This window comes from Muntiacus reevesi, chromosome 2, assembly GCF_963930625.1.
Source record: "Muntiacus reevesi chromosome 2, mMunRee1.1, whole genome shotgun sequence".
NCBI lineage: Eukaryota > Metazoa > Chordata > Mammalia > Artiodactyla > Cervidae > Muntiacus > Muntiacus reevesi.
Genome location: NC_089250.1, coordinates 164157699 through 164175611, shown reverse-complemented (window position 1 = coordinate 164175611; position 17913 = coordinate 164157699). Strand labels below are relative to the sequence as shown.

Here is a 17913-nt window from a genome sequence, read left to right as displayed (position 1 = left end):
AGAGGAAATTCTCCTTCTGGCCGATAAGGCCCACCAACTCCGAGGTCCCTTTCTAACTCTGGAGCAGGGCCGCGTTAAAGAGGACTGGCGTGAACTGCGCAAAATGAGACTGCTCACAACTCAACGATCTTTTTAGGGGGGAAGGGTAGGCGGTGAAAATGTAAGCATTGGGAAAAGTCGGCATCAGATAAGTGACATCTCTGCAAAATGCCTCCAAAGAATCTCAGGATCCAATGACCTGCAAAAGCTTCCTTGCAGCTGTTGTCTCTCCGACCCCACGCAAGGTTCACTGCTCCTCCAAAGAAGCTTCTAGACCAGTCCCTCGCCTACTTCTCACCAGCTGCTACTCCCAGCCTTCCTTACGGAAACTGAGGCCGGTTGGATCAGAGGCCTGGAGAGAGGTCGGGGTCGTGGCCTGCCCGCGGTAACAGGTCTTGGGACAGACCTGGCGGAGGGAGGGAAGCGCGGATCCGGGACAGGGACCGGGCACACACCACCCTCCCACCCCAGTCCTGTTAGGAAAAGACCCCTCTGTCGCTGCCAAGGTAATCCGGGACCCCCCAAGACGCCGGCATCGAGCGCACTCACCAGCGCGCCGCCGCGCAGCAGCCGAACCGTAGCTGGCTCCATCAGTGCTAGAAAGAAGATGCTACTGATTCCGCCAAGACGTGCGTGGGGGCCCTAGGGCCGCAAGCCAACACCTGAAGGCAGGTAGAGACAGAGCCCCACCCACTCACCCGCCCTTTGTTCCGCCCCCTTGTCCCGACGGTACGCCGAGAGGGACAACAGCCTCCCTTCGCTTTTCGCTCTGCTCACGCGAGAGTTGGGCACGGCAGTGGGGCGGGAAGGGAACCGGAGACACAACAAACATGGCGGCGGCGGTGACGAAGACGGCGGGGGCGACGGTAACGGCAGCGGCATTGAACAAGGCGGTGGGGGTTCCTCGGTGCGACTGTCAGGCGGTAAGTAGCTGGTCGTCGGCTCGGACGGCAGTGACAGGGCTGAGCAGAGCGGTTAAGGAGGAGCGGCGGGGGAAGAGAGCCGGGTGCTCGCGACGGGCCGGCTGACTCCGCCCGGGACTTAGCCCCAGCGGAGGGGCGGGCGTGGTTGGTCGGTCGGTCGTTAGGGTCGCACCGGGAACCTTCTTGACAGGAGCGCGGAGGGTGCGGTGTCTGGGCCTCCGGAGCTCCGAGGGAGCGGTGTCTGCGGTGGGGTCGCCGTCAGTTGGGGGTTTGGAGGCTCCGGGGTAGGGAGTAGCCTCTCTCGCTCTGACAGGTGGTCGCGAGTGCGGGGGGGCGCGCCCCGAGGTTCGCGTCATCACTAGGTACCCGGGCCCGGGGTCTCCGCTGAGGCGCGGGTCTCCTAGGCGTTCCGAATCCTGGTGAGGATGCCGCCCCGACGCCAGTTGCGGGCTGCAGGTTGGGAGGACTTTAAAAACCTCCTGTCTTTTATCAAGCAATCCGGTCTTGATCCTTTTCTACTGCTTGAGAGCATTCCCTCTACTTGGGGGGAGATGTGAGATGTAGGGAGGATTTTGCAACAAAGAACTGTTGAGGTTCGTGCAGGATTTAAATCTTAACATAACTGGCCGAAGTGGAAGTAGCCAAGCCGTACACCTCCTAAGTGCTCGGTAACTGAATCTAAAGAGAAGTTAAACCGGTTCCGGCTGCCCCTCACCGAGCGGCCCAGTCAGTTAGTGGCCCCTCAGTGTGCTGTTTAGGTCCGAAGAGGATCGACCAGTGGGGAAAAGAAATACAGGCCCTTTAAGTTGTGAGCTCTGAAGAACTTAAGTTTGGAAGACACATGACTTCTTTAGAATGACTGTTTAAACATCTGAGCTAACAGTTTTACAGATTCCCTTTAGAATTTATGTTGTGCATTTAACACGACGGTATGTTAATGTAATCTTGGGAGTTCGTTACAGAGAATTGAGGTGTTTGGTGTTTTTTGCCTCCTGGGATCCCAAGAGTTTCCCAAGGAAACCCGAAGTGTTTTGAGTTGCGACAGAGAGGACAGTAAAGATGGGGATCAGATATGTCGTTATTAGGCGTGCCTGGTGGGTTTGTTCTTTTAAACCTTTTCCCGCAAATGTTTCCCTGTGGGGCTACGCTAGTACCTCGTTTTCATGCAGTTACAGCTGTTCGGCAGTACTAAGCCTGAGCCTTTTAGAAGTGTACTATGAACAAATGAAATAAATAATTTAGAAAGACAAAATTTTTGCCCAAAATGTGAAATCTTAAGAAATCAACCAGCGGGGGGAAAAAACGATAGTCACACTGATGCATGTTACTCTTTGTTGATTAGTTGGAGCTTTTGCTGAAATGAAGCTGCTGCTTTGGTCTGTATCTTCCAGCTTAGTTTTCTGGTACTAGTAAAACTAGCACGTTATTTTATTAGCTTATTAAACCTGTGGATGTTAATTTTTTATCTGTGGTCTGTTTTTCTTTGCGGAACTCTGTATGGCTTTTCAATTTTAGTTGAAATTCCCTCCATGGCCTTTGGGAGTCTCTTGGTGTGTCTCCAGAGTAAATTTCGATTACTCTACATTTCATCAATGTTGGAGTGGCAAGAAAAAGGAGGAACTGATTTGGGGTGAAAAGGTTAGATTGCATACATCTTTATTTCTTCCAACGTGTTTTTGTTTATGTTTTATATTATGTTTTATGATTTCTCAAAGCCTCATAATGTGCCTTTTGCCTTTGAAGAACTTGCTTTTTTGACAGTTATGTAATTCTTTCTGAAGTTTCATGTTCTCTGTACAAAGGAAGCGCTATGATATGTATTCTATGGCAGAGTAATCAGGACCATAATTGTTAAGGTATAAAAGTATATATACATTCATTGAACTGCAGTCACTGTGTGTATATAGGCTGTCTAAACCCCAAATTAAGTTATTGTACAAGGAAGTTAGTTGCTAAGTCGACTACTTGATATAGATAAAATAAAATAGATCCTACTGCTGCCTAATCATATTCTCAAAACCTCCTGTAGCTTATTAAAAGAATAGAGTTTGGGAGGAAGGTAGGTTAAAGAGCTCCTTCTGGTTCTCATATTACCTGTCTTTCTTATGATTGTCTTCTAATTTGCATCATGATGCCTCTGTTTTAAATTGTTAGCTCCTAGTTAAGAGGGTTTGTGGGTGTATTGATGAGCAACTTCCCTTTCTTAGTGTGAGACTGAAGATCAGAGGACTTGAATATCAGGACCCAGAGAAGGTCAGAGAAAAGTTTAAGTTACCTGCTTAAACAGGTTTTTGTGTTCTTTTGGGATATCAAAACTTATTTCTCAGATGCTTCTTTCTTTCACTAGCATGGGTAATTTCTGGTTGTTTTGTAAGAACCTTATTTGTAAGTTTTGAATGGATAGTTGGGGAGGGCTGTTGGCATAAAAATAATTTAGGTGCATTCTAGTTAATTTCTGTATAGACATGTATCTAGAACCCGTGGAATACCATGCCAGCTTCACTTTAATCAGGGGGATCACAGGGAGGACTCAGAATTTTGCTGTATCATAGGAAATGATAATGAGGATATTATAGTTTGCTGATTCTGAAAGTAGATTTTTATGTTAACATTTGCAAAAGTTTTAAAATTTATCACTGTCTTAGCTGCATCTCTAGATACTAGTTAATTTATGGAGTTCTTAAACATTCCGTCCTGAGACTGACGAGTCTATCTAAAGATAGGAAGATGGTTTGGATACAAAAACCCTTAATTTTTTTTCCCCTCCATATCAGGAACTCTTCTGTAGTTTCAGAATTATTGTTCTTTTTCTAATTATTGTGATTAGAACTACTGACTTGAGATGGAGAAAGCTCGGTTTTCAACTGTAGACTCTATTCGGATTTAGGAATCTCTCATATATACTTGCTTGTTTTATAGACTAGACCCCTGCAAGGGCTTGCAAGTCTGCAGTGGGGGAGGAGTCTTGCAGGTCTGTGTGGGAGGAGGTGATGTAGGTCAAGTGGGCGCAAAATTGCTTAGGGTTGGAATGACAATTTTTAAATCATTGCAGGATGTCTGTAGTTATAAACCATATCGATATATTTAAAATTTTTAACTACAGAGTTTCTCTCAAGTTTACAATGTTCAGTTCAGTCACTCAGTCGTGTCTGACTCTTTGTGACCCCATGAACCACAGCACGCCAGGCCTCCCTGTCCATCACCAACTCCCGGAGTTTACTCAAACTCATGTCCATTGAGTCAGTGATGCCATCCAACCATCTCATCCTCTGTCATCCCCTTCTCCTCCTGCCTTTAATCTTTCCCAGCATCAGTGTCTTTTGAAACGAGTCAGCTCTTAGCATCAGGTGGCCAAAGTATTAATTTCAGCTTCAGCATCAGTCCTTCCAATGAACACCCAGGACTGATTTCCTTTAGGATGGACTGGTTGGATCTCCTTGCAGTCCAAGGGACTCTCAAGAGTCTTCTCCAACACCACAGTTCAAAAGCATCAATTCTTTGGCGCTCAGCTTTCTTTGTAGCCCAACTCTCACATCCATACATGACTACTGGAAAAACCATAGCTTTGACTAGACAGACCTTTGCTAGTAAAGTAATGTCTCTGCTTTTTAATATACTTTCTAGGTTGGTCATAACTTTTCTTCCACCGAGCAAATGTCTTTTAATTTCATGGCTGCAGTCACCATCTGCAGTGATTTTGGAGCCCCCCAAAATTAAGTCTCTTACTGTTTTCATTGTTTCCCCATCTATTGGCCATGAAGTGATGGGACCAGATGACATGATCTTAGTTTTCTGAATGTTAAGCTTTAAGCCAACTTTTTCACTCTCCTCTTTCACTTTCATCAAGAGGCTCTTTAGTTCTTCGCTTTCTGCCATAAGGGTGCTGTCATCTGCATATCTGAGGTTATTGATATTTCTCCCGGCAATCTTGATTCCAGCTTGTGCTTCCTCCAGTCCAGCATTTCTAATGATGTACTCTGCATATAAGTTGAATAAGCAGGGTGATAATATACAGCCTTGACTTCTTTCCTGATTTGGAGCCATTCTGTTGTTCCATGTCCAGGTCTTACTGTTGCTTCTTGACCAATGTTGTCTTCCCTTTTTTCACTGGTATCCTTTGTGGTTGTTTTTTTAAGTCCATCGTGCATTTTGATTGAAAATCAAATTTATGGCAGGGAACACAGTGAAATTTGTAATTTGACAATGTGATAATAGCCTGGACTGTCAGAATATGCCAGCCATCCTCTGTGATTAGGTTCATTTGTGTTCTTAAAACTTGAGATGCATGCATAAAAATGTCCTGCATTTTTCCCTGCAGTCTCATGCATTTTTCCTCCTGCCTTGTGGTGTGTACCTTAGCAGTGTTATGCTTTCTAATCAGGATTTGGTGTAATTTATCTTGCTTGTTGAAGAAGTATGTTCAGATACTTTGCAGTGGAAACATTGGTTTTTATGTGAAGTGATTGGCAAGAAGTGATGCTAAGTTGACATGAAACACCAGGATTTCTTTCTAAACTACAGCCTTTATAATTAGAACACAATCTGTAGGGCCTTAACAGATTTTATATTTTAAAAAACAGTTTCCAAGATCTTATTCTTTTCTTTTTTGGGGCGGGGGGAGGAGTATCTCCCAGTCCTTATATGTTTTAGTACTTTTTTCCTTTTTATATTGTGAGGGGCTTTTACCTGTGTTGAATGGCAGTAGTAATAGCAAGCATTCTTGCGTTCTTAATTCTAGAGGGAATGCATCTAAATTTTCTCCCTTAGTTGTGATGTAGATTTTCAGAAGTGATCCTTTAGCAGCTTGAGGAAGTTTGTTGTTTCTTTGTATCCAGTGCTGCTACTCTATCTGTTTTTCTATGTGGGTTGGCAGTCTTTTCTCACTAGAAAGTTTCCTATTACTCCCTTTGTCTTTGAGGTTTTAAAATTTCACAATAATGTGTCTAAGTGTTATTTTATTACATGTTCTATTTTACACTCTATGCTCCCTTTAAGACTGAAATGAAAGAAATCTTTAATCCTGGAAATTTCTTGGTCATTTCTTTAAAAAGCATTTTTCTTTATTTTTCTCTGTCATTTTGGAACTCATTCTGCATCTTTATCTGCTATTATTTCTTACCTTTTTATGTATATTTTTATGTTTCTCCCCATCCCTGTGTATTTTGAGGTGTGATTTTCAAGTTTATTGAGATACAATCTTATCAGTTCATTCGCTCAGTCATGTATAGTTCTTTGCGACCCCAGGGACTGCAGCACACCAGGCTTCCCTGTCCATCTTATATTTTTATTTTTTTGGCTGCACTGTGCTGCCTGAAGGACCTTAGTTGCCTAATCAGGGATCCAACCCATGCCCCCTGCCGTGGAAGTGTGGAGTTTTAACCACTGGACAGCCAGGGAAGTCCCTATTACAGATTATTATTATTATTTTAAATCTTATTCTTGATCATTTTCACTGTAGCTGATTGGCCAACTTTTTTTTTTTTTTCCTAAGCAAAGCGCAGATTTTAAAGGACAAATAATCAGCAGAATCAAGTGTGGTCAGAAATACTAATACAATGATTAGGAAACATAGAGAAGCAGTTCAGGTTGACAGACAGATGAGGAAACAACTGAAACAAACTTGTTTAGAAGCCAGCAGCAATCCCGAAGATTGAGAAAGCTGAGTCAGATTAAAGCAAGTGACTTAAGGTGACCTAAAAGAGGAAAATAAGAAGAGATGAGTTTGGGAATTTGTAAATTGATTTGGGAAATTGCAAATTGGAATATATGAATAATGGAGAAAAGTGGACCATGTTTGTTTCATTGTAACCACAGACGAGATATGTAAAATGGTAACATAAGACACTTGAAATTTTGAACAATGGGGAATTTCTTAATCTAAGGTATAACCATTTTTGGCTGCAGAAATAGCTGCTATTGTCTGAAAACATAAACTGCACATCTTGCAAGATACTTATACTTACTTGTAAAACTTAAAACAGTACTGCAAATTGGTACTGTTATCTCATTTTACAAAATAGGAAACTAAGGCTAGAGAAGACCCTGTTCAGAGTCTTTAAGGTAGTAGGTTTATCCTAATACCACAATAATATTCTGTCCTTCCAGAGGACGGACTTTCAGTAGCCTCAACTTTGTAGAACACGGTGAAAAGAGACTAATAATAATGACCCCTAGACATCTTCTAAAAAAGGAGCAAACAAACTATTCAAACATGTTGCCTTAAGAAAAGTGAGGATTTGGTCACCTGTAGGTTCTTACTTGGCCAAATGTTTCTGGAATAAAGAACAAATTAAATGCTAGGAGAGAGGAAGGCAAGAAAGATAAAAATAAAATGTATTGGTCTGGGGCCAGTGAACAAAGGAAACCAGATGAGCCCCCGTGTTCTTATTGGTTCCTCAGTTCAGTCAGTCAGTCGTGTCCGACTCTTTGCGACCCTATGAACCACAGCAGGCCAGGCCTCCCTATCCATCACCAACTCCTGGAGTTCACCCAAACCCATGTCCATTGTGTTGGTGATGCCATCCAACCATCTCATCCTCTGTCGTCCCCTTCTCCTCCTGCCCTCAATCCCTCCCAGCATTAGGGTCTTTTCAGATGGGTCAGCTCTTCACATCAAGTGGCCAAAGTATTGGAGTTTCAGCTTCAACATCAGTCCTTCCAGTGAACACCCAGGACTGATCTCCTTTAGGATGGACTGGGTGGATCTCCTTGCAGTCCAAGGGGCTTTCAAGAGTCTTCTCCAACACCACAGTTGAAAAGCATCAATTCTGTAGAGTCCAACTCTCACATCCATACATGACCACTAGAAAAACCGTAGCCTTGACCAGACAGACCTTTGTTGGCAAAGTAATGTCTCTGCTTTTTAATATACTTTATAGGTTGGTCATAACTTTCCTTCCAAGGAGTAAGCATCTTTTAATTTCATGGCTGCAGTCACCATCTGCAGTGATTTTGGAGCCCAGAAAAACAAAGTCAGCCACTGTTTCCACTCTTTACCCATGTATTTGCCATGAAGTGATGGGACCAGATGCCATGAACTGAGTTTTCTGAATGCTGAGCTTTAAGCCAACTTTTTTCACTCTCTCTTTCACTTTCATCAAGAGGCTCTTTAGTTCTTCTTCACTTTCTCCCATAAGGGTGGTGTCATCTGCACATCTGAGGTTATTGATATTTCTCCCAGCAATCTTGATTCCAGCTTGTGCTTCCTCCAGCCCAGCATTTCTCATGATGTACTCTGCATATAAGTTAAATAATAAGGGTGACAGTATACAGCCTTGACGTACTCCTTTCCCTATTTGGAACCAGTCTGTTGTTCCATGTCCAGTTCTAGCTGTTGCTTCCTGACCTGCATACAGGTTTCTCAAGAGGCAGGTCAGGTGGTCTGGTATTCCCATCTCTTTCAGAATTTTCCACAGTTTATTGTGATCCACACAGTCAAAGGCTTTCGCATAGTCAATAAAGCAGAAATAGATGTTTTTCTGGAGCTCTCTTGCTTTTTCGATGATCCAGCAGATGTTGGCAATCTGATCTCTGGTTCCTCTGCCTTTTCTAAAACCAGCTTGAACATCTGGAAGTTCACGGTTCACATATTGCTGAAGCCTGACCTGGAGAATTTTGAGCATTACTTTACTAGCGTGTGAGATGAGTGCAATTGTGCGGTAGTTTGAGCATTCTTTGGGATTGAAATGAAAACTAATTGTTGTATAACACAATATATAGTAGCAACACAGTCAAGGTAGTCTGTTTCTAGTAGATTTCTAGTTAAAGTTAATTAAAATAGAACTTTTTGTTTTCAAAACGTTGGTCAAGTTTTTTGGAACCTCCCTGGTGGTCCAGCGGCTAAGACTCCATGCTGCCAATGCAGGGGGCCAGGATTTGATCCCTGGTCCATGACTGAAGCGACTTAGCAGCAGCAGCAGCAGGGAGCTAGATCCCACATGTCACAACTAAAGACCCTGTACACCGCAACTAAGACCCAAAGTAGCCAAATAAATAAATATATATTTTTAAAAGTTGATCACACTTTTGTTAATTGGAAAATGTGCTTTTATCTCATTTCTTCAGTGCTGCAGTTCTTCCACGGAAAAACTTAGGCTTAAAAGGGTGCTGACTCAGACCATAAAGAAAAGAACCCAGAGTGGTCCAAATATATTCTTTGAGAAGAAAAACAACTGATGGACTTAAATTACTGAGATATTAAGATTTTTATTACTGAGACTGTGTGGTGGTAGTGTGAGGAGAGACAAAAATAGGCCAATGGAACAGAATGAAGAATCCAGGAATAGCATCTCGTGTATCATCTGTTTTAGAAAGGTGAGAAAAGAGGCTGGTGGAGAAAGGCTGGTCTATCAGATGCATGTTGCTCAGACAGTTGGATATCTCCATGGGGAGAAAAAGTGTATCTTGACTCATAACTTTACAATACACAAAGCTCAATTCCAGATAAAAATATGAAAGGTAAAAACATATAAAAATTTCACAAAAAAATACAGGAGAACATCTTCATGTAAAATATAGGCAAGGATACCAGCAACTCTAAATGTAAAGGTAGGGGGAGGATGGGTAAATTGGACTATATTAAGAACTTCTGTTCATCAAAAGTTACCATTAAGAAAGTGAAAAGGTGAACCACCAGAGTGTGAGAAGTACTCAAGATATACATATCTAATAAAGGGCTTCCCTGGTGGCTCAGTTGGTAAAGAATCCACCTGCAATGCAGGAGACATGGGTTCGGTCCCTAAGTTGGGAAGATCCCCTGGAGGAGGGCATGACAACCCGCTCCAGCATTCTTGCCTGGAGAATCCCGATGGACAAAGGAGCCTGGCGGGCTACAGTCCCTGGGGTCGCAAAGAGTCGGACACGTCTGAGTGACTACGCACAGCACAACAAAGAACTCACATCCAGAATATTGTGAAGAACTCTCACACATTAATTAGATGGACAGCCTAATGGAGAAATGAACAAAAGACTTGAACAGATGCTTCATTGGGTATGAAATAGAAGTTATGTAAGCGGGGAGTTAACATAACAAGTACACAGCTTAATTAATTATCAAGTCATACAAATTAAAACCAGTGCAATACCACCATACACGCATCAAGATGGCTAAAATGAAAAAGGCCAAAAAGTACTTGAGTGTTGGTGAGGGTGTGTGGCAACAAAACTCTTGTTCCACACTGATGGGAGTACAGATTGGTATACTCACTTTGAAAAACTCTCTGGCATTATCTGAAGCTGAATATATACATACCCTTCAGCCTAGCAGTTTCAGCTCTCAGGGATGTGGGGCCCTTGGTGGTGCACAGGGGCATTTGTGTTGGAAGGGTGCATGGTGGGGCTCCTGGCATGCTGGTAGCCTTCTGTTTCTTGACATTAGTGTTGATTTCATGGATGTGTTCATTTTGTGACAATTCATCAAGCCTCTATCCTTAGGACTGCTGCGCTTTTGTGTGTGTGTGCTGTGCTTTGAGAAAAAGTTAAGCATATATACTAAGACGTGACTGATCTTTAGCTTTAGATGCCTACTACTGGCTATCAAAGATAACTTTCTTAGATAGTAGATTACTCATTAAGTAGTTGGGGTTTAGGAAAAGAAACTTTTAGCCCAAGGCATATTTAAGAACATGTGCATAAATATGTATTTATTGGAAGGAAAGACTTGTTGTCTCCTAGGTGCTAGACTTCCTCAGCTTTTTACTAGAAAACTTTTTGGTTATTTGATTTGTGAATTTGGGCCATACACCTATGTAAAGACCAGTTTTTAGTTTACGATTGCAAAATCTGACATGAGAGTTTCTCTCTGTTAGCATCAGGTATTTTTTTCTTTTCTGTAAAAAATTTTTTTCTTATTCTCAGAATGAGTAGGATGGTGAGTGTAGTAGAGGTGGTGATTTGGATTTCTAGGGTCAGGGTCACAAAACCTCAGCCCATAGGCCAAGTCTGGCTCTGTGCCTGCTTGGACCCTGATGCTGGGAAAGATTGAGGGCAGGAGGAGAAGGGGACGACAGGATAAGATGGTTGGATGCCATCACCGACTCAATGGACATGGGTTTGGGTGGGCTCCGGGAGTTGGTGATGAACAGGGAGGCCTGACGTGCTGTGGTTCATGGGATCGCAAAGAGTTGGACATGACTGAATGACTGAACTGAACTTAGAACATGAGCACCTTTATTCCTTTACGTATTGTCTGTGGCTGCTTTTAGTTATAGTGACAGTCACAGGCTAAAATATTTCCTATCTGGCCCTTTTCAGAAGTTTGCCACCACTGTTCTAGATCACCTGCTTCTAGAGTTCTCATTCATGTGAGAATGTTGTTTTAAGACCCTTTGCTGTTTGATATGGTAGTCACTAGCCACATATAGCTATTTCACTTTTAAATTAAACAAAACTCAAGTCTTTTGTATTAGCCACATTTGAGCACTCAGTAGCTACATGTGGCTAGTAGCACCTGTACTGGCCAGTGCAGGCGTGCACCATGGACATCATCCAGAAATTTTCTCCATCAGCCCCGTTTGAGCCACTTGGTTTCTCTACTGTCTCCTTCAGTGATAATCCCTGCTGATATGCTGATTTCTTTCATCTGGATTTTTCTTTTTGTAATTTCTTTCCATCCATTCAAACTAAGTTTGAATCCCAGTTTATTTAAATATTAAATATATGAATTGTTGACTGTTTTTTGTATGTCTTCTTTAGTTCACTAGGAAGATTATAAGATATTTAAAAGCAGGGACTGTGTTCTCTTGCTTTGTAGTACCTGGCCCATAATAATCTTCGTCAGTGTTGTTGTTTTGATACATACTGCATCTCCCTAAATAGTGTAAAATTATTTTATTTTCCCCCCATAGGTATAACGAACTGTAAGCTCCAGAAACATTTATATATATATACATATATATATATATCAAACACAAAGATGGGTGAGAAGAAACCGGAGCCTTTGGACTTTGTGAAAGATTTCCAGGAATACCTAACTCAGCAGACCCATCATGTCAACATGATTTCTGGATCAGTTAGTGGGGACAAAGAAGCAGAGGCTCTTCAGGGAGGTAGATTCCTCTTAATACCATTAAATAATTCATTTTTTATACATGTGATGTTTGTGTGTTGTTATCCATAGTATGAAGCCACTATTGCTTGCTAATGTGAATCATTCTGTTTTTCCTAGAAAGATGGGCAGTTTTTTTCCCCACTTCTTTAAACGGGTCAGGTTTTGCTGAGGGAGAGGAAGCCCCCTCCCCAGAGCTTACCCTGGGATCCAGAGATGCGTTCTCTCCTGTGCAAAAGTTGGGGATTCTAAATTTCCTTCCCATTCTCCAGGTTCCAACAGTGGGCACAAGGAGCCCAAAGGGGGTCCATCTTCATTACACAAGGCCTTTGGCCATTAGGAAATTTGTATTAGACCTGAGACAAAATAGAGGCTTCTGTTTCTTCTCTTAAAATGGAGAGGGCCCACCATGTGTGCTCACCTAGGAGGTGAAACTAGAAGAGAGAAAGCAGTGACTACTTGAACCTGTCCTACCTGCCCTAGAGAGAGACCGGCGGGTTTGCTCCCACATGAAGACTGGGGTCTCTTCCTAACCCTCGCTCAGGAGGCAGCAAACTGCATCCTGTGGGTCCCATCTGGACTGCTGGTGTGGTTGCTAAGAGTGGTTTCTACATTTGTAAATGGTTGATAGGAAAAAGAAAAATAATGCCATGACACATGAAAATTAACACGAAATTCAAACTTCAGCATCCATAAAGTTTCACTGAAACATAGCCATGCTTGCTGACCTATTTTCTATAGCTGTTTTTGAGTTATAGCAGCAGAGTCAAGTGAGAGACTGTGGCCCACAGCCTGAAATATTTGCTATCTGACCCTTGTGGGAAAAGTATGCTAACCTTTGACCTAGATGACTTAGGGCTTTGTAATTCAGGGACCAGCAACAGCAGAGACAGGCATCACCTGGGAACTGGTGAGAAGTGCAAACCGTCAGGCCCCACCCCAGATCTACTGAATCAGCAGCTATATTTTAATAAACTCCCTAAGTTATTCCGTATGCATGTAAAATTTTGGAAGTCACTGCTTTAGAAAAGCAATGGGAAAGGGGGGGACACTGAGCCTGGTTGTCCGTCCAGTGCAATGGACCCATTGGATTTTGGACTTGCACCAACCGGCAAAGTCCCTTCTCTCCTGGTGAGGGATAAAGGAAACCGTAGAGCAGAGGGCTCAAACTGCCCATACATCCATGGCTACCTCTTGAAGATGGTGTAGAAGTGCTTTTCCCATGAAACGGGAGGAATAGACACGCCACCTTCCTGCTCTAGTGTACAGTTCCTGGACTCAGACTCGAGAGAGCAGGGTTGTAGTCCCCACCATCTGCTGGTTTTCCAGACCCGAGCACTTGCTCCTTCGGTTTACCTATACAAAGTAGTTGATTAAAACTGAACAGCCCAACATCTCTTAACTGAAATTCTGACAGGTTATAACATCCAGAGATATCAGGTACAATATTTCCCTTTATGTGCTTAATTAGAATTTTAAGGTCCTAAATGCAACCCATGGTCTAGAACATACATGTAAGCTGAGTGGAACTACAAAACTCAACATGAATTACTCTAGATTAAATAGACTAGGATTTGGGAAGATGATCACAACGGCCCATTGTATTTGTAGAAGTGGCTAGAATCTTAAACATGTATTTGCAATCACTGTTTACTCCCCTCTTTCTCCTTACCTGTCAGATAAAGGTAATGCCCTGTTCTCTTCCTCAAAAGCATTGTGAACACTGATATGTGTTAATGATTTGAGATCCCCCTCATATAATGCTGCTTTTGTATGGAATTAATGTCAGTTCAGAAAGACTGTGATTTTTGTGAATTTAACTTTTATGCTAAGCGACCTGTCAGTTTATGAAAGATTTTCTACCACTCAATACTAAATTGCTAAATTGAGTTGATGCTGAGATGCATAATTTCTTTTGCTATACTTTGTTTGTAGCTGGAACAGATGGTGATCAAAATGGACTTGATCATCCATCTGTTGAAGTTTCCCTGGATGAAAACTCAGGAATGTTAGTAGACGGGTTTGAAAGGACCTTTGATGGAAAGCTCAAGTGTCGGTACTGCAACTATGCCAGCAAAGGCACCGCCCGGCTCATTGAACACATTAGAATTCACACAGGTAACGGAGAAGGGGCTGGAGAGGGGCCGAGGAGGGCAGGTTGATCTGTCTTATATATAAATAGTTGTGATTGTTTGAAAATGAAGGTTGATGTAAGGTTCGAGTAAATGGAGAAGTGATTCCAGTTTTACAAAGCAATAGCATGACAGCATACAAGGAAGGAAGACCCCTTGTAAGCTTCCCCTTCCTTAGCTATCTTCCTTCGTGGTCTAAACTCAGTATCTGTCAGCTTTTCACATTGGTCAGGTTAATGCTGAAGGCAGAATGAAGTGATAAGTGTTGTTATCTTTATCCCGTCTAAGTCCATCGCCATTGCAGACTAGGGAGGAGGTTTCCGTACAATTGCAAGCGACACTGCTAACCCTTAGACGTCGCCTTGGCCATCCCTTCTGTGAAAGGAATGTGTTCCACTCGTCAGTATAGTATGAAGATTGTTGTATGCAGCTTTCTTAACAGATTTTAATAATATTTTGTGCATGTGTGTATTTCTGAAAAGCATTTTATTTTTGATCAGTTTCTAAATAATGAATGGACAAAATATGAAATTTTTCATAAATGAGCTACTCCTGCAGTTTCTCTCCCATTTTTCTTTTTAAACAGGTGAGAAACCTCATCGATGTCACTTGTGTCCATTTGCATCTGCCTATGAGCGTCATCTGGAAGCCCACATGCGTTCCCATACAGGAGAAAAACCATACAAATGTGAATTGTGTTCCTTCCGCTGCAGTGACCGAAGCAACCTGTCCCATCATCGAAGGCGCAAGCATAAAATGGTACCAATTAAAGGTACTAGGTCTTCCTTAAGCAGCAAGAAAATGTGGGGGGTTTTACAGAAGAAAACTAGCAACCTGAACTATAGCAGAAGAGCACTCATCAACTTAAGCCCACCTTCCATGGTGGTTCAGAAGCCAGACTACCTTAATGATTTCACCCATGAAATCCCAAATATCCAAACTGACTCCTATGAAAATATGGCGAAAACCACACCAACTGGAGGCCTGCCAAGAGACCCCCAAGAACTCATGGTCGACAACCCTTTAAACCAGCTCTCAACTCTAGCCGGACAGTTGTCCAGTTTGCCACCTGAAAACCAAAACCCCACATCCCCTGATGTAGTTCCCTGCGCCGAGGAGAAGCCCTTCATGATGCAGCAGCCCTCTGCCCAGGCAGTAGTTTCTGCCGTGTCAGCAAGTCTTCCTCAGAGCTCCTCTCCCACCAGCCCCGAGCCTCGGCCGTCACACGGTCAAAGGAACTACAGCCCGGTGGCAGGGCCGAGCAGTGAACCAAGCGCCCACACGAGCACTCCGAGCATGGGGAACAGCCAGCCGAGCACTCCAGCTCCCACCCTGCCAGTGCAGGACCCGCAGCTTCTGCACCACTGCCAGCACTGTGACATGTACTTTGCCGACAATATCCTTTACACTATTCACATGGGGTGTCATGGGTATGAAAATCCTTTTCAGTGTAACATATGTGGATGCAAATGTAAAAACAAGTATGATTTTGCCTGTCATTTTGCAAGAGGGCAGCATAACCAACACTGAAAACAATCACGCTATGCTTTCGTTGCTTTGCCTTCTTGTGTTTTGTAGTTTACTGTTGTTTTTTGCGGGGGAGGGGTGGGGTCGTGTCATCCCTAATAAGGTGTCTGCTAATTTAAAGTTCCATACATATAGAGTATAAGTTTGACAGTGGAAACAAAATGTCTGTTTTCTTTTTTTCATAGATGCCTCGTCAGGGTCATTTATTAGAAGAGTTGGACACTTTGGTGTTTTAATTTTTTTTCCTTTCATTTAGACATTTGAGAATTTGAGTGCAATCATAATCTTACAAGTGGTTATTTGAATTTCTCACATTTACAGTCCATAAAAACGTCAAGGCTGATGGATACTCTTGGTATTTCAACATTTGAATTACAGCTAGATGTTATTTCTGCCATACTTTCAAAATGGTAGAATAAATTACTTTCTCTTTCAAAATCTATTCCAACTTATTTCAATGTTTTGTAGAGGAATTGCCTTTGAAATTGCCCTTAATTAAAAATTAGTTAACATAGCTTAGTTGAATCAATAGTTTAATTTCAACTGGTAATAGTAAAGCAGTATCAGTGTAGTAAATCTTTCTTTTTTCCATAAGGGCAAATGTAGAACATTTAATTCCTTTAAAATTAAAGTCATAAAAATATGAGGTAAAAGTTCTGAAAAGAAATGAAACTTTAAGACTGTAAATTGAAAATGGAGTTTAATATTTAAAATACCTGCTTATTCAGTTTCTAGTTTAAACATAGCAGTTTTCCATTGTATCCTTTTTATTGTAATTTATTTTAAAAACTACCAGTAAGTACTCGAGAAATCCTAGAAATATCAGAGGGTTATCTATGAAGATGCCTTTTTTTCTTTTAATTTGAATTTTTCATTTAAATCTTCACTCTGATGTTACAAATGAGTTTTACAGCCAAACTGAGAATATGTTATTCCTTCCATTCCTTTGATGACCAAAGAGGTACAGTGGAAGTCATCCATCTTATTCCTAGGAAATGTGGTCCTTCCAAAAAAAAAAAATCTGAAGTTTCCTTTTCCTGCCTGCTATCCATTTATTGCCCATAATTTTCAAGAAAAGGTAGATATAGGAACACTTGGGAAAATGTGATGGTGAAGTAACATTTACAAAAATGAGAACATATGTCCACAGTAAATTCTGTTCTCTTCAGAATTGGCCATTTAAGATATTTTCTGTGAATTCAAGTTATAACACTTACTTGCAGTTTTACCAGTCTTTCGTGTATGGCAAGAAAACTATATGAAAACTGTGAACTGAATCATCGCCTTAGTAGAAGAGGATATAGATATAAAAATGCATTTAAACATATTTGTTTACAAAAATAAAACTTGCTATATAAATCTAGAATAATTTTGAATAGGAGGCTGTTGTTTTTATATTGTGTAATAACTAGCTTACTCTGAGGACAGCTTGGTTAAACAATAAAATATATTGTTACTAACTGTTGGTTTCTGTGTACTTTGCAAAATTTTTGTTTTTAATTTGGTTCAAATCTTGAAAGTGTTACTAATTGGCTTCTTAAAGCAAACATTTTAATTATTAAACATTAACTAAAAAGGACTTCTACTCTTAAAGTAAGTGAAAGGGAAATATTGGTGGTATCTGTCCACAAAAACCCCCAAGTGCCAAGTTAATGGATCTTTTGCCCTCTCTTCCAAATACTACAAAGCCATTAAATTGAGTTCCTGTGGTTTGATCTAATCTCCACTGCACTGTGGAAAGAGCAGCACTGAGGAGTTTCTCTAGACAACCCTTCCTGTCAGCCTGAGGCCTGTGAATCTCAAGTCTGCAGTCTCTCCTGCTCTGTTGCTTGGAGCTCTTGCTCCTCGGATCAGTTTTAGAGCAGCCTTTTCCAGATGTGTAACTTGACCCTCATATGTATATACTGTCAGAAACAGGGTGCTGTCATTTGGACGCTTTTGCATTTATTTTTTTCTTCTATTGTATTCTTCATATAAAAGCAATACCACAAAATAGGAAATGGAAGTTTTCATTAAACAAAAAGGAAGAACTCTAATGTTAAAACCAGTTTATTAACTGTATATTCTGGGCCAAATAGTGACAAATGTGGTTTCTTTTTTTCTGACAAAGATGCTTTGAAAGAGCATTTTAGTTCAGATAATTTTTTCATAATTACAAACTAGAATGTATAATGTTAAAATTCCTATGACTTAAAGAGCATAGTTGTATTCCAAAGGTATCAATGCTTGAAAGCTACAGTTAATTCTA

The 17913-nt window shown here is 41.6% G+C and overlaps 2 protein-coding genes across 7 annotated transcripts in view; one reads left to right on the top strand and one right to left on the bottom strand.

The window, feature by feature from the left end:
- ACADSB (acyl-CoA dehydrogenase short/branched chain) overlaps positions 1 to 733 on the bottom strand; it is a 46948-nt gene extending 46215 nt beyond the window's left edge. For both annotated transcript variants that reach the window (XM_065923491.1, XM_065923492.1), the window contains exon 1: positions 589 to 733. In XM_065923491.1, the coding sequence (XP_065779563.1) occupies positions 589 to 630 (42 nt within the window). In that variant the 5' untranslated portion in view covers positions 631 to 733. The remainder of the gene's footprint in view (positions 1 to 588) is intronic.
- A 106-nt stretch (positions 734 to 839) lies between these two features.
- On the top strand, positions 840 to 17130 carry IKZF5 (IKAROS family zinc finger 5). Of its 5 annotated transcripts, XM_065923487.1 has the most exons (6): positions 840 to 962; positions 2478 to 2600; positions 9027 to 9275; positions 11807 to 12007; positions 13942 to 14124; positions 14725 to 17130. In XM_065923487.1, exons 4-6 carry the CDS (start codon positions 11875 to 11877, stop codon positions 15666 to 15668), a joined length of 1260 nt encoding a protein of 419 aa, XP_065779559.1. In that variant the 5' UTR covers positions 840 to 962; positions 2478 to 2600; positions 9027 to 9275; positions 11807 to 11874; the 3' UTR covers positions 15669 to 17130. The 5 variants fall into 5 exon arrangements, with proteins under 5 accessions (XP_065779559.1, XP_065779560.1, XP_065779558.1 ...); XM_065923488.1 differs by lacking the exon at positions 9027 to 9275; XM_065923489.1 differs by lacking the exon at positions 2478 to 2600 and having other exon boundaries at positions 887 to 962.
- Positions 17131 to 17913: the final 783 nt, after the last annotated feature.